Genomic DNA, 13,646 nt, shown 5'->3' with positions numbered 1-13,646 from the left:
TTTTTTGTTAATCAAATTTAAATAAAGTTTTATTTTAACCGCCAGATAAGCAAATAGCCCTCAAAATAACGTTTTGAGACTGATTAAATTCAGGTGAAGGTCGAGGAAATTAACCTGGAAACAATACATGAGTAAACTCGAAAGTACCTTGAGGTAGCTATTATTGTTTATCGGAAAAAATAAACTGCTTGTCGGTAGTTGATTTAGTTAGCCTTGTTACCGACTGGCGTCTACCTGTATACAGTAGGTACTTGCATTGCTCGAATTTTCCTGCTTAGTTTACCATTTTCCTTATTTGCGTAACTAGGTCAGTTTCGTGCCTATTTACCTAAGTTTGTTACCCCCTGACAAAATAGAAGGGTCGTTATTTTGGACCAGGGGTTTATGCGCATGACAACACATAAAATTATTAGATACTCGACATAGAATCTATGCTTATATCTTTTTGCTTTAATTAGTCCATTTACTTACAAAGTTTCTAATTGTGCACCAAAGAATTACAATTTACAACAACAAATCCTAAAAACAAAAATATTTTAATACAATAATTGTTCAAAAATAATTTGAAATTAATGTGGCTGTAAACCTGTATATATTTTTTAATAAATACCTGTTTTATATATCTAATTTCTAAGCCTATAGGTAGCAACTGTTCTAGACAGACAGATCTTGTTTTAGTATCATGTAGGTGTATCTATAACTTTAGAAGTTTTATGCAGATCAACAAAAAATGACTGTGATGGAATCCGAATATCTATAATATAAAAATGAATCACTAAATGTGTTGCTCATCGCAAATCTCGAGAACAGCTGAACCGATTTCGCTAATTCTTTTTTTATATATTATTCATTGAAGCACGGGGATGGTTCTTACGGAGAGAAAAATTTAATTCAACCTCTCCCTCAATTTTCTAAACTCCACCCGAGCGAAGCCGGGGCGTGTCAGCTAGTAAATAATAAAACGTTTGAAGGTCATTGAACTTCAGTTACGTTAACTTTGCATCTTAATTTCTAGTGCAAAAGTGCGTTGCACTTATTTGGCAATACTGAAGGCTGTCCATCAATGTGACATGTTGTATAACGCTTGCCAGTTTTTCGCATCAGACCGAGTTACCAAGCGCCGGGCGTGGTTACGTCAACTATGGCTGGGTGCACATGTGTATCGTGGTAATATGTATCACTCTGGAGGTCTGCTGCCGTACAATGACAACTACAGTGTGACGACCGCAACCACTTCTGATTGTCTGAATCTCGCTTTATTGACTACAATGCAATTTATTTAAAAAAAAAACACAGAATCAGTCTGCTGGTCTATCATATGACCCTGACTCCTGCGCTCTAAAGGCTACAATGCTTTCGATTTTTTGCATGCCTCATGTCTCAAGTTTCTATTGACCCATGGCTGTATGTTGATATACCTACCTGTCATTTTAGAATAAGGTATTATGGGCTAGTTCCGATTGAGTAGGTATGACAGTCGATTGTCCTGTTAAAGAACATTGAAAGAACTATGTCGAAACCGACTTTGGAGCTCCAATTTCGGTATTTACCTCTTCCGTACTTTTAGCATATTAAGGTTATGGTTATAAGCACTAATAATGTGATTACCTACTAGTAGTCACGATCTTCAGTGAGGACTGAGTATTATCGACTTAGGGTGAGATCGTAGAAAAGTTGCAAGATGCGCCTTACACCTAACGATTGTGTATCAAACACGTAGGCGCTGCGAAACGTAGCTTCGATACACCAATACGCACGGTTGAAAAAGAACTATTTTTTTAAAAGAACAATACGTTATGTTTAAAACATCAGGATTAAAAATCATGTTTGAACTGTCTTTTTGTTAATTTTAAATATGTATGTTCAAAATGATGCTAACCCTGCCAATATGACACATATTTATATGTGTAGTGTAGACCGGCCTTACGAAGCGCCGGGCGTGATTACATCAGCTATGCTGCTTACGAAGCTTATTTACATATAGTTATTTCTGTCTGCAACTCTAAATGAACTTATATTGGCCACGCTAAAAATAACCGACTGGTTTTTGATTATTGTTCTATTTTAGTTGGATTAAATTTTCCCGAGTCATTCGGATTAATAGGCTTGATTAATACAGTTTCATGACTGCGGTATGTGCAATGCAGCTCTAACCGATTATCAGAATCTAAGAGGTAACGGGAATATACTGCACGTAGGTTTATGACTCTGCGATAGATATATATGCTATAAATTATATGACTCGGACGAAGTCGCGGGCAAAAGCTATGTAAACTACATGATATATTAGTATGGATGGATTATCGTTTTGTATCCGCGATGTTTAAATTATTTTAACGGCGTAAAAATGGTAATTAATTCAGTTTGTAGTCATTCGCCTCTATTTCACAGTAACTTAGTTCATCGCTCCACCTTTTTTCCATCATCTCCCACTACCACGAGCCACGAGTCTTACGAACACGTCCCATGTTTTTATACGAGTACTCAAATAGACAAAACATCTACTATTAAATAACCACTACGCTTGCAAAAAGTTCATTCACGCTATTCTATAAAATAAAGAAACAAGTTGAATGACTGAAGGCTTTATTTATAAATGTTTATTATTTATTATTAACTGATCACGACATGATACCTAGAAACACCAGAGCCGGAGTAGGTACTCGCGGTCGCCCGACCACCGCCGTGGCGCGTCGCTGCAACCGCCGCCGCGCCGGTATCAACTTACGCATTATGAATTAAAAATTACATACACTTCTCAGGTTGCCTATTAACACGTCGTCTATCAGTCTACTGTACCAACAAACAAGCATCCATAACCCTTGAACTCCTTAGCGTGAAAGTTGAAATTATTTCTCATTGCTCTGCTCGAATCTGAATTAATGGCATTCTTGTAGTCACGCTCGAAATTCCAATAGCATGACGGTAAACAGATTTGCACCTGGCTCCGGCCGATTATAAAAATGTTAATTGATGTTTAGCAAAAATCATCAAGGCATTATATTATTTTAAACTAAGAAGTGCGTTAATATGAATGAAGATTTCATTGAAAATCTTAGCAGCCTGTCTGGGATTAAAACCCGGAACTACTTGATTTTTAACTATCATATATCTGTAAATTACGTATTAAGAAATTACATACAATCCCTAACTTGGTAGGTACTTTGTAACAATTCAGTGAATGATGAGTTCTGAATACATGTTTGATTGCAAGTAAAACTCATTAGGTATCTACACAATTCTAGTTGTTCAACTGTTCACTTATGGAGGCATGACAATTACAATTTTACGCTCCATTGTTCCGCTAAATTTACTAATGGAAACGCTGACCAATAGTCATTCTGAATTTTTATACAATTACGTATTTTTCAGGTGGAGAAACCGGTTACTGAAGGTCTCTCGCACCGAACGAGAGATCAATGGGAAATCGACCGCTCGTCACTCAAATTCGTCCGGAAACTGGGTCACGGACAATTCGGCGAAGTTTGGGAAGGTTTATGGAACAACACTACCCCAGTCGCAATCAAAACGCTCAAATCCGGCACAATGGACCCTAAAGACTTCCTCGCAGAGGCTCAGATAATGAAAAAACTTCGGCATAGCAAACTTATCCAATTATACGCCGTGTGCACACTCGAGGAGCCGATCTATATCATCACAGAGTTGATGAAGAACGGCTCGCTTTTGGAATATTTACAAGGTGAGAGTAACAAAACATTTTCCTCGCGGCCCACTGACACAATGTTACGAATTAATTTCTGTTGTAAATTAGCTTTGCTAACAATACATTAGACACGCCAACACGTTAATGCATGTGCATAAAGCGTTCTTTATATGATTTTTCTTTTCTTTTCGAAGGCATTGCAACTTAAATGGTCGATGCTTTAATGAAAGATATATCGAGCAAAATATTTATTAATATTTTTGCATTTTATAATCAGCTAGATGATGCCAGCGACTTCGTTCGCGTGAATTCAGGTTTTTAAAAACCCGTGAGAACTCTGATTTTCCGGGACAAAAAGTAGACTTTGTCCTTCCATAGGATGCGAGCAATCTCTGTACAAAATCGGTTTAACGGATGGGCCGTGAAAAACAGCAAACAATCAGAAGAGTTCAATCATGAAGTACCTAACTGCTTGGTATCTATATCAATTCAACAGTTCCTAAATCCCCACGGCTTAGGAGTGGCAGTATTCTGCAGGGTTGAGGAGTTCGGACTTGGAGTTTATTAATTTACCAGTTTAATTAATTCTCGGATTTCCATAACTTAGGCGGGCAGGAACCCTGCAGCATCAAGACTAAGGAGTTGGATCTAAAAAAAATACGGGACCATCTCGCGAACTTCTATTATGTGAAAAAAAAAATGCAAAAAAAAGCGGTCCAGAAATCTCGGAGCAGTGAATTATATATTATTGATAACCTAATTTTTTTGTAATAACCTATTCGGAAGTCGGTTTAAAAATTTTGTTGGTCCACAGGTAAAGGCCGTGGTCTTAAGCTACAACAATTAATAGACATGGCCGCGCAGATCGCAGCTGGCATGGCCTATCTGGAATCCCAGAACTACATCCACCGCGATCTCGCCGCGAGAAACGTCCTCGTCGCCGAAGGTTGCCTCGTCAAGATCGCTGACTTCGGTCTTGCTAGACTCATCAAGGTAAGACACCGTATAAGAACCCAGCAACTTCGTTTTTTTTTACCTTCACACTTTTAGCGTCAAGTTTAGTAGACGCCGCTTCAAGTCCGCTGCAAATTGAAACGATAAATTTGATCGTGTATAGTCAGCGTTGGGACGTGTATTTTTACTGAGCAGATTCCACACTAGGTTGTCATACGACATCAAATGAGTCGAAGGGAACTGCGAACTGCTGGATCTAGTCTAATCAGTCAAACGGATAGGCCGTGAAAAGCTATCAGGCAGACAAACAGACAGACCCCACTCTAGAATATAATAAATACTAGATGATGCCCGCGATTTCGTTCGCGTGCATTTAGGCTTTTAAAAATCCCGTGGGAACTCTTTGATTTTCCGAGATAAAAAGTAGCCTATGACCGTTCCCGCGATGTAAGCTAGCTCTCTACCAAATTTCATCAAAATCGGTTGAACGGACGGCCCGTAAAAAGCGAGCAGACAGACAGACACACTTTCGCATTTATAAAATTAGTATGGATAGTATGGATTAGTGTGGATATTCGCAAAACATCCAACCACTGCGTTCAGTTATCTTAATGGCAATCATGTTTTTAATTATTTATTGAGATCGCAAGGCCGTAGCATTAATTGCAATGGCAAAATGAATGCGAACGACGTAATACTAGTTAACAAGGTAAAGAAAACTGAGCAAAAGCCGTTTGCCGGCGACATTCTAGCTCACTTCATTTCACTTTGAGGTTAATCGCAGTGGGTGGCTAAACTATACCGCAATGCTTTGTGCCGTTAATAGATACCACAAGTTTTCTGCAAAGTTGCCTATAACTCAGCTATTTGCCTATTCAGATACCAGACGTACTATAGTTTCAAAGCACACAAACTCAAACTGTGAAATACTGAAATATCAATCACTTCATATGGAACTATGTTGCTCGCGGATTCGTCCGCGTGTGCTTAGATTTTTAAAAATATCTTTTGAACTTCTTTGATTTTCCGGTGTAAAAAGTAGCCTATGTCCAACTCTCTAACTATAACCATGCAAAAAATCACAACTCAACGTTCACTCCAACATAACTTATAATAATACACATATAATTAATTTACAAGCTTAGCTCGCGACTTCGTCAGCGTGGGTTACATAGGAGTTCAATTATTTTCAAAAATACTTTCTTAGTGGATGCCTACAACATAATATTCTGCTATCTGTATTCTGTATGTCAAATTTCAGACCGATCCGTCCAGCAGTTTAAGCTGTGCGTTGATAGATCAGTCAGTCAGCTTTTCATCCATATTAAATAAAAAGCTGACTGACTGACTGGTCTATAAATTCACAGCTCAAACTACTGGACGGATCGGGCTGAAATTTAGCATACAGATATCTATTATGACGTAGACATCCGCTAAGAGTAGCTTTTGAAAATTCAACCCCTAAGAGGGTAAAATAGGAGTTTGAAGTTTGTGTAGTCCACGCGGACGAAGTCGCGGGCATAAGCTAGTTTTATATATTTAGATCAAGATTTTAAATTATGTCTCTCCGACATTAATTCCCACGATTTAATCTATTTTCTACGAAACTGCTCTTAAGTCTTAATGCCGAATTTAAAAGATAGTCGATTAGAACAGAATAACTCGTCGAATTAAGCTTTCCCCTAATCTTAACTAAGAAGTAGTAATCATTAAGTATCATAAATGCATTACCGCAGTAGAGGAATTTATTATAACAGATAAGACTGCTATTAGTAGGTGTACCCTGAGCGTGTTTTATGTCTTCTCAAAATGATAACATTACTTAATAGCCACATTTTACTATCTCATGTGTCACGTCTAAGTTGGTTGGCTTCCTTAATGGAACTGATGTCACAGTACTGTTATCGCATTTCTGATGTCATGAGAAATCTTTATTGTTTTAGCTGGAAGCTAGAGTTTGTTGTATAATATATTACTTTTCTAATAGGTCATACATCATTTGTCTTTTTAAAATGTAATAATGTTACCAACCTCATTTTACTAGAATGAAAATGTGTCACCTCAAAGTAATTTTTCTTGTTACATATTGATGCCAGTTCAGTTTATTCTTTAGAAGTGAGGATATTTCATTTGGCTGTTGTGTTTTTAATATAATTTATTACGCCTTGTGTGAATACTTTCTTGTTTCCTCGACTTATTAGTAATATTGAGCTACTGGTGCTTATTCGATTGTAATGTGTATCTCTTTTTCAAAGATTCGAGAAAATTCATTCAAGACAGATAAAGCGGCTGATGACAATACAATAAAATACCATCAAGCCGGGAGCCTACCGCCGTAAAACTGCTAATGTGACCATCGTACTCACCTCTGATTGGCCGACAATCTCTCACTATAGGTTGAAATGCATTATTGCAGCGAGAATTAGCCAATCACAACAATTAATGTCCATCGAGTTTGGACTCATTTGACTTGTATCAATGAGTCTTTTGGTAACCTATTCCAACCTCTTTTTGCCCATAAATAAAATCTCGTTGTTTTTTTCAAAAACTGTATTTCTTTTGTATCCAGGAAGACGAGTACGAGGCCCGCGTGGGCGCAAGGTTCCCCATCAAGTGGACGGCGCCTGAAGCGGCCAACTATAGCAAATTCTCAATCAAATCTGACGTCTGGTCCTTCGGCATCCTTCTTACTGAGCTCGTCACGTACGGCCGCATACCTTATCCAGGTAATTTAAATACTGCTGCCATTGTCCACTTGGTCACAAAGTGCCCAGTTTGACTTTTTTTTAGCGTAGTAGTGTTTGGCGCCATCCAGCACGATGGACTGACGATATAAAGAGTATGGTGGGAAGTGACTGGATGAGGAAGGCTGAGGATAGGGTGAGGTGGCAAACTCATATGAACACGCACGAACAATCCCAATCTTGCAAGCACTATGGGAGAGCACAGAGTATAAGTACTACTTATACTCAGCCTAAGTACGGCTAACACACTCCCAGTCTGCGCCCAAAGTACTTGGGAGGTCGGGATTGATCGTGCGTGTTCGCACGAAAACGCAGTTTTCGAAAGAGGGGGAGTTTACCACCCTACCAGCAAAGCTGTTTCCCTTAGTATTTTTACATACCGGTACGTTTACGCGTAGAAATTAATGTGTTTGCGTCTTCATGATTACAGAAAAGCACTAAATTGTAATCGAAATAAAGGACCACACAGTATATTGTCGTCTTATCCTCTTGTCTCTTTCTTTTACCTAAACTAAAAGGTGGCTATTGTTGCTCGTCATACATTACATGTATATGTGGTAAGTGATTAACGTGAAATCTGCCTCGCAGAACAAAGCTGGAACGTTGCATTTCGATGAAAAATTAACGAGACAATACATACTTGTACACAACAAAAGGACACCACTTGAATGGGGTTTCCATTGTTTAAACAACCTTAGCTTGTCAACCTTACTGGTAATAAGGTTATCCAATATTTTCAAAATTTTGCTTGTTATTTTACATTCGACAAAATTGAAAAATATGTAAATTAATTCATATCCCCTTTGAGTGTTTTGAGTTTTTGTCTAAGAGTAGTCTGATTGTAATGGGAGGGTTAATTTAGGTAGAGAATGTGTTTACTTTATTTCTATTAGATATCCTATTTAAATATTAATTGATATTGCGCTTCTTATCAATCATAGCGCACGTCCGTCCGCTATTGTTTGTTGATAGGCCATGTATTGTTAAGGTGGCCCTTCTAACGCGCTTTTCCATACAAACGTATAACGTCTATTATTCTATTCTTTGTTGTTCTAGATCTATGACTAAGTCATATATCGATTTATCTCTCCATTATCTATGCCTTAAAACATTTAATCTAGTATATATTTCAGTCATTTTATCCCTCAAATTCAAAATCCTTAAATTTTGAATTAGGTCTCTATAATTCTTAAGGAGCGATTTTTTAAGCGTGTTAACAATGTAGTGTATCGGTGATTGCAGGCATGTCGAACGCGGAGGTGCTGCACCAGGTGGAGCACGGCTACCGCATGCCGTGCCCGCCCAACTGCCCCGCCGCGCTCTACGAGATCATGCTGGAGTGCTGGCACAAGGACGCGCTCAAGCGGCCCACCTTCGAGACGCTGCAGTGGAAGCTCGAGGACTTCTTCACCATGGACAACTCCGAGTACAAGGAGGCGTCGGCCTACTGAGCCCGGCCCTCCCTGCCGCCCCACCGACACGCACACGCGCACCACGTGAGTTATATCGCCATCTTGAATTTATTGTGATGTCACACATGCACATGCGGTCAATAGAAGTGACGCTACCGCACAACTCCCCAGACATGATGCAATCGCCTTAATTATTAACTACAGCATCATTTCAGTACGAATTAATATTTATATAATGATTAAAATCAAATAAACATCTACCCTATTATGAATCTACCCTATATTGAACTTTATGCCACTACGTAGTGAATGAGTGAATTCCATAATTTTGTCGAAGTCAGCCAAATCGTTTCTATAAAAAACTGCACCAAATTGAGAACCTTCGTCCTTTTTTGAAAGTCATTTAAAAATCAATTTTTTTGCAGACGCCCAGCCTCTATCACATGCCGCCGGAGCTGCACATGCTGCACAGCAGCGCGTCCATGCAGCACCTGCAGATGCACCACGGGCTGCACGCGCACGGCCACGCGACGCACGGCGGCCACGCGGCGCACACGCACGGCCACGCCGCCATGCCGCACGCCGCCACGCTAAGCCAGCTGCAGCAGGCGAGCCTGGGCCCGCTGTGCCACCGCCACGCCGCGCACACGCTCTACCGCGCGCCCTAAACCGACTACATCCATACCAATTCGTGACATACGTAAAACTATTGCTTCACTCAGTTCAGGGACGAATCCAACAGAAACACGCATACGAAATTCTGTTGCATTATAACATTAAACACCCACATTCATAATCTATGGCGAGGACAGTGCGCTCGAACGTACAGCGTAGCTTCCACCAATCAGATAACTATGTCACATCAATTTTCAATGATCTGATTGGTGAAATCCACACTTGTTATATGTTAAGGGAGCGCCATATCTATGCGGGCCTGCGCAAATTGGCTAACGGCCCTCGGGAACTTTGAAGAAGATTTTTCTGTGCCGTGTCTTCGAACATTGAAATATATGCCTTATTTCAATTGGACAAGATAAAATATGAATTGATAAATTTACAATCCTCTGCCACCGCAGGCCGATTTGCGCAGGCCCTTCAAAATATCGGAGCGCATTGTTCCGTTCGATTTGTCCCTTGCCTAAAAATGTATTCATCCTTTTCTACATTGTACTATGAAAAAGAGATGGCATTACTTTCTGAACTGTGAATTAACTTTAGTTTTATGTGTAACAGAATTGGGCTTCAATATGACTAAAGCGTACATTTTGAGGACTTGATTCATATTATAATGCTGACCAATGTCCATGCTCCATTCTCAAATCAGTGAATGTTTATTTGAATAATCAGGATTTTTTCTGAATTTTGACTAGTTTGACTTATTATTCTGTGATGAAGTTTTTCGTCTCCTCAAATACGGGTATATAAATATGGTCTTATGTTTTAATTCTTATAAATGTTCTGGATAATCTCTGAAAAATTGAGCTGGCATTTTGACAGGGCTTTTAAGATACACTTTCGAGCACTGACTGATAGCACCTGTGAGCGTACTCGGAACTAAATATCAATGATGAGAAACATTCTGTCAACACAGTTTCTCCACGAAGATTGTTTCGATGACTTAGTTTACAATTGCACTGCAGTGACCACAAATTATTGTCGATTTTACAGAAGAGCTTTTTAATGTTCAGATTATAACTAGCACAAAAATAGAAGATAATTTCAATACAATTTAGGATCTGATCACAACTCGCAACAAGATGCTAAAATTATCTACTATTTTTAGTGAACCAAGCCATCGATTTGACATTAAAGTGTCAATTTTAATTCCCGGTATGCTCGGTGGGGCGCTTTAAATCGGTACAAAAACACTATCCATTTCGTATGGCACTATTTTAGCGTACTAACTGTATACTTATATCCATTTCAGTGCTTTCGAGGGTAATCATTTTATAATATACCTACACCTTATTTGAGGAAGAATGTAAAGATTCACTGTAACGCTTTAGTCATATTGTGTCGCGTAGAACGTCACTCCACATCGCCCCATTCATTCTCCTACACTTACCCTGCATGATAACATCGCATCACATTCATTAGATTATCCTGAAGTCGCGATTTCATACACCAAGCCCTCGTTCTCACGGACGCTTTACTGACGCGCGTTAAAAAGCGTCTTTTGGAACGCCAAGTCAACATTGAAACCGACGCCAAGCGCTAAATCCGAGCGTGCTAAAAAGAAACAGAAAAATCGACGGAAGTGAAGCTTTTTACGTACACGCGCTGCCCAGCCAATGATGGTTAGAAAACATTTGAACATTATCTACTGTAAACGCATTCGTTTCATTTGGTCCGTATTGTTACGCGTGTCCAAAGATATTATAATATCCTGTGATATGAAGCAAATCTATACGCTTATGTGAGTGTGTGACCCGTATATGTGCGTCCCGGCCATGAAATGTGCAGTAAAGGTACCTTTCCTACTTAGCTCTCCTAATACCTATTTTAAGGAAATATCTACTTAGTGAGAAGTAGATTCATGCCGGCACAGACAGATGCTATGCTGGCGTTGTGTTTACTGTTTACGTTACGTTTACTGTTTACGCCGTTACGTTGACACCAACGATCATGCTTTAAAATATGTCGGCCATTGCGAGTCAAAAGTCATTGTGTGTGTCAATAAAGCGGATGTGCGTACGAGGGCTTATAAAGATTTATCTAATTTGTTAATTTTACTTGTTATGCTATGTATAAAGATATTACAGGAACTATAGAATTTTTCTTTAAATATGATTTAATGTTATTACAATGAAAAAATCTAAACATTTCATGATCTATAAGATTATTTCCATCATATTAACGTAGGCAACAAGAAAACATATTTTATGCACTGAATAAAATAGCGCTCTCTCACTCGCACATAATAATTTTAAAGCGAACGACAGAGATTCCTAATTATATGTTAATTGACTTTCTTTTTATTTAGTGCGCAGAATAGTCGATGTTTTTCATCAAATATCACTTTTCGTAAATAATACATTGAATGCGACGTTATCTTTCATGACTTTAAAATTTTAAAAAATGTATAGGTACCTACTCGACGTATCGTTAGTATATTGTCATGTTCTATGAATAAAGCTTAGAATATGAATGCGGTATACTACTAAATCAAAATTGTATTTCCATGTACACAACACACGCAATCTTATGACATTATTATTTTTCATTATATTTTATACATTATACGTGTATTATTTACATTTTAAATATTATTTACTGGAGCAAAAAGATTAATAATAAATGTCATTTTTATAATCGACTTCCGACTTTTGGCAATCAATTTTTATTTATTTTGCTATTTACACTCAAATATCATTGAACTAAGACTATACAGCGTGTAATGATTGTTTTCCCGCAGCGAAACCATATTTTTCTTGGTAGTAGTTGATTTTAAAATAACAATACTGATTTTGATACGAAAATCAGAATCAAAAAAAGGCAATAGTGAAAAATGAAACTCGAAATCGTCCTCGAACCAATAGTAATACTTTACGATAGCTTCGCGAATCTCGCCAACCGTGCGTTTATGCCGTATTTACTACGCGAGGAAGCTTATATATTTGCTCTTAGAAACATTTTCACTTTTCCGGATACGCGAGCGATTTGTGTAGCACGTTATGTCTACTAATTTACTATTAGTTCTCACGCTTTCGAATTGGTGAATTGTTTTTTAATTTCAAAAGTACATATTTCGAAAGAAAATCGTTCTGCTGCGGAAAAACAACCATTAAAATTTCGCGCTTATAGAATATAATGATAGTTGATAGATTGCGTGTGCGATGTTCGTATTAAATTTGGTAACGCGGAGTTGACACTTTATACCCCAATGTTGATGTAGCCGATATTCGTAATGGCTAATATCGATTCAAGGGAAATAAAATTGTAGCAAGATGAACAAACCGAATAAAAAGTTCGTTTTTCTAAAAACGATAAACAAATATACAAAATTACCGTTACTACATTAATAGTAAATAATTCTCTCAAGGCAAGGATTTGATGTAGCGAGTTTTGTACGCTCTGCGACCATCTCTTACTGCCCGTTTAAACAATTTTATTACTCTTCAATATCGATAGTAAGTTTAGTTAAGACTGCCTACAACTTTTCTAAATGTATTTTAGCGTACGGATAGGTTAACTACTTAACTTACAGTTCTTATATCGAATAAGTCGATGGACGTTCGCCGAAAATACGATTCATTGTTATTATTATTAGACGTAAATACCGGTATTGGATATAGTTATAAAATCGTCGGCTGTTATTACGAATTGAGTTTATAATATCCTAGCTTTTTGGCAGCGAAATAGTAGATTTAGTTGAGGCTAGAAGCAGTTTAGTGTCTGGTTAGCTTCGTATTAGTTCGGTCCACTTAGTTCTGGGGACGCGAGGGCGCTGTGGGGTGCGGCGGCGACGCGGGGTGCGGGGGGGGACGCGGCGCGGGACCGCGGATGTCTGTGTGATTAGGAGGAAATTTAGGTTCGGCAGGGATTTTTATTACTCATGCGTATCTCATGACTCATGAGGGTTTATGTTGGAAGAGACGCATCGGATTACGGTATTTTTCACCTTCGTGTACCATGTTTAAAGTAGAATAAACGATTATGGTGATAGATGCCAAATAATCCTATTAAAGAACTGAATTTTATATAAATACATATTAACTGTTCTGAGGGTATTTAGGCTTAGGAATTTATTTATGTAATTTATACGCTTTGGTACGTGCGTTTGTCTTGAACGTGTCGTTTTATTTATGTGCGTAATACTTACGGTGTTTTTATTTAATTGAACGTGTGCTCCGATTGAGTTTCCTACGTACT

The 13,646-nt window shown here is 38.3% G+C and overlaps 1 protein-coding gene across 2 annotated transcripts in view; it reads left to right on the top strand.

Annotated features, from left to right (window-relative positions):
• Positions 1 to 9,341, top strand: part of Src42A (Tyrosine-protein kinase Src42A) — an 87,914-nt gene extending 78,573 nt beyond the window's left edge. For both annotated transcript variants that reach the window (XM_034979731.2, XM_034979730.2), the window contains exons 4-8: positions 3,373 to 3,700; positions 4,479 to 4,657; positions 7,188 to 7,344; positions 8,605 to 8,858; positions 9,200 to 9,341. In XM_034979731.2, coding sequence (XP_034835622.1) covers positions 3,373 to 3,700; positions 4,479 to 4,657; positions 7,188 to 7,344; positions 8,605 to 8,813 — 873 coding nt within the window. In that variant the 3' untranslated portion in view covers positions 8,814 to 8,858; positions 9,200 to 9,341. The remainder of the gene's footprint in view (positions 1 to 3,372; positions 3,701 to 4,478; positions 4,658 to 7,187; positions 7,345 to 8,604; positions 8,859 to 9,199) is intronic.
• The last annotated feature ends 4,305 nt before the right edge of the window (positions 9,342 to 13,646 follow it).

Source organism: Maniola hyperantus, chromosome 20, assembly GCF_902806685.2.
Source record: "Maniola hyperantus chromosome 20, iAphHyp1.2, whole genome shotgun sequence".
NCBI lineage: Eukaryota > Metazoa > Arthropoda > Insecta > Lepidoptera > Nymphalidae > Maniola > Maniola hyperantus.
This window is presented reverse-complemented; position numbering and strand designations above follow the sequence as displayed.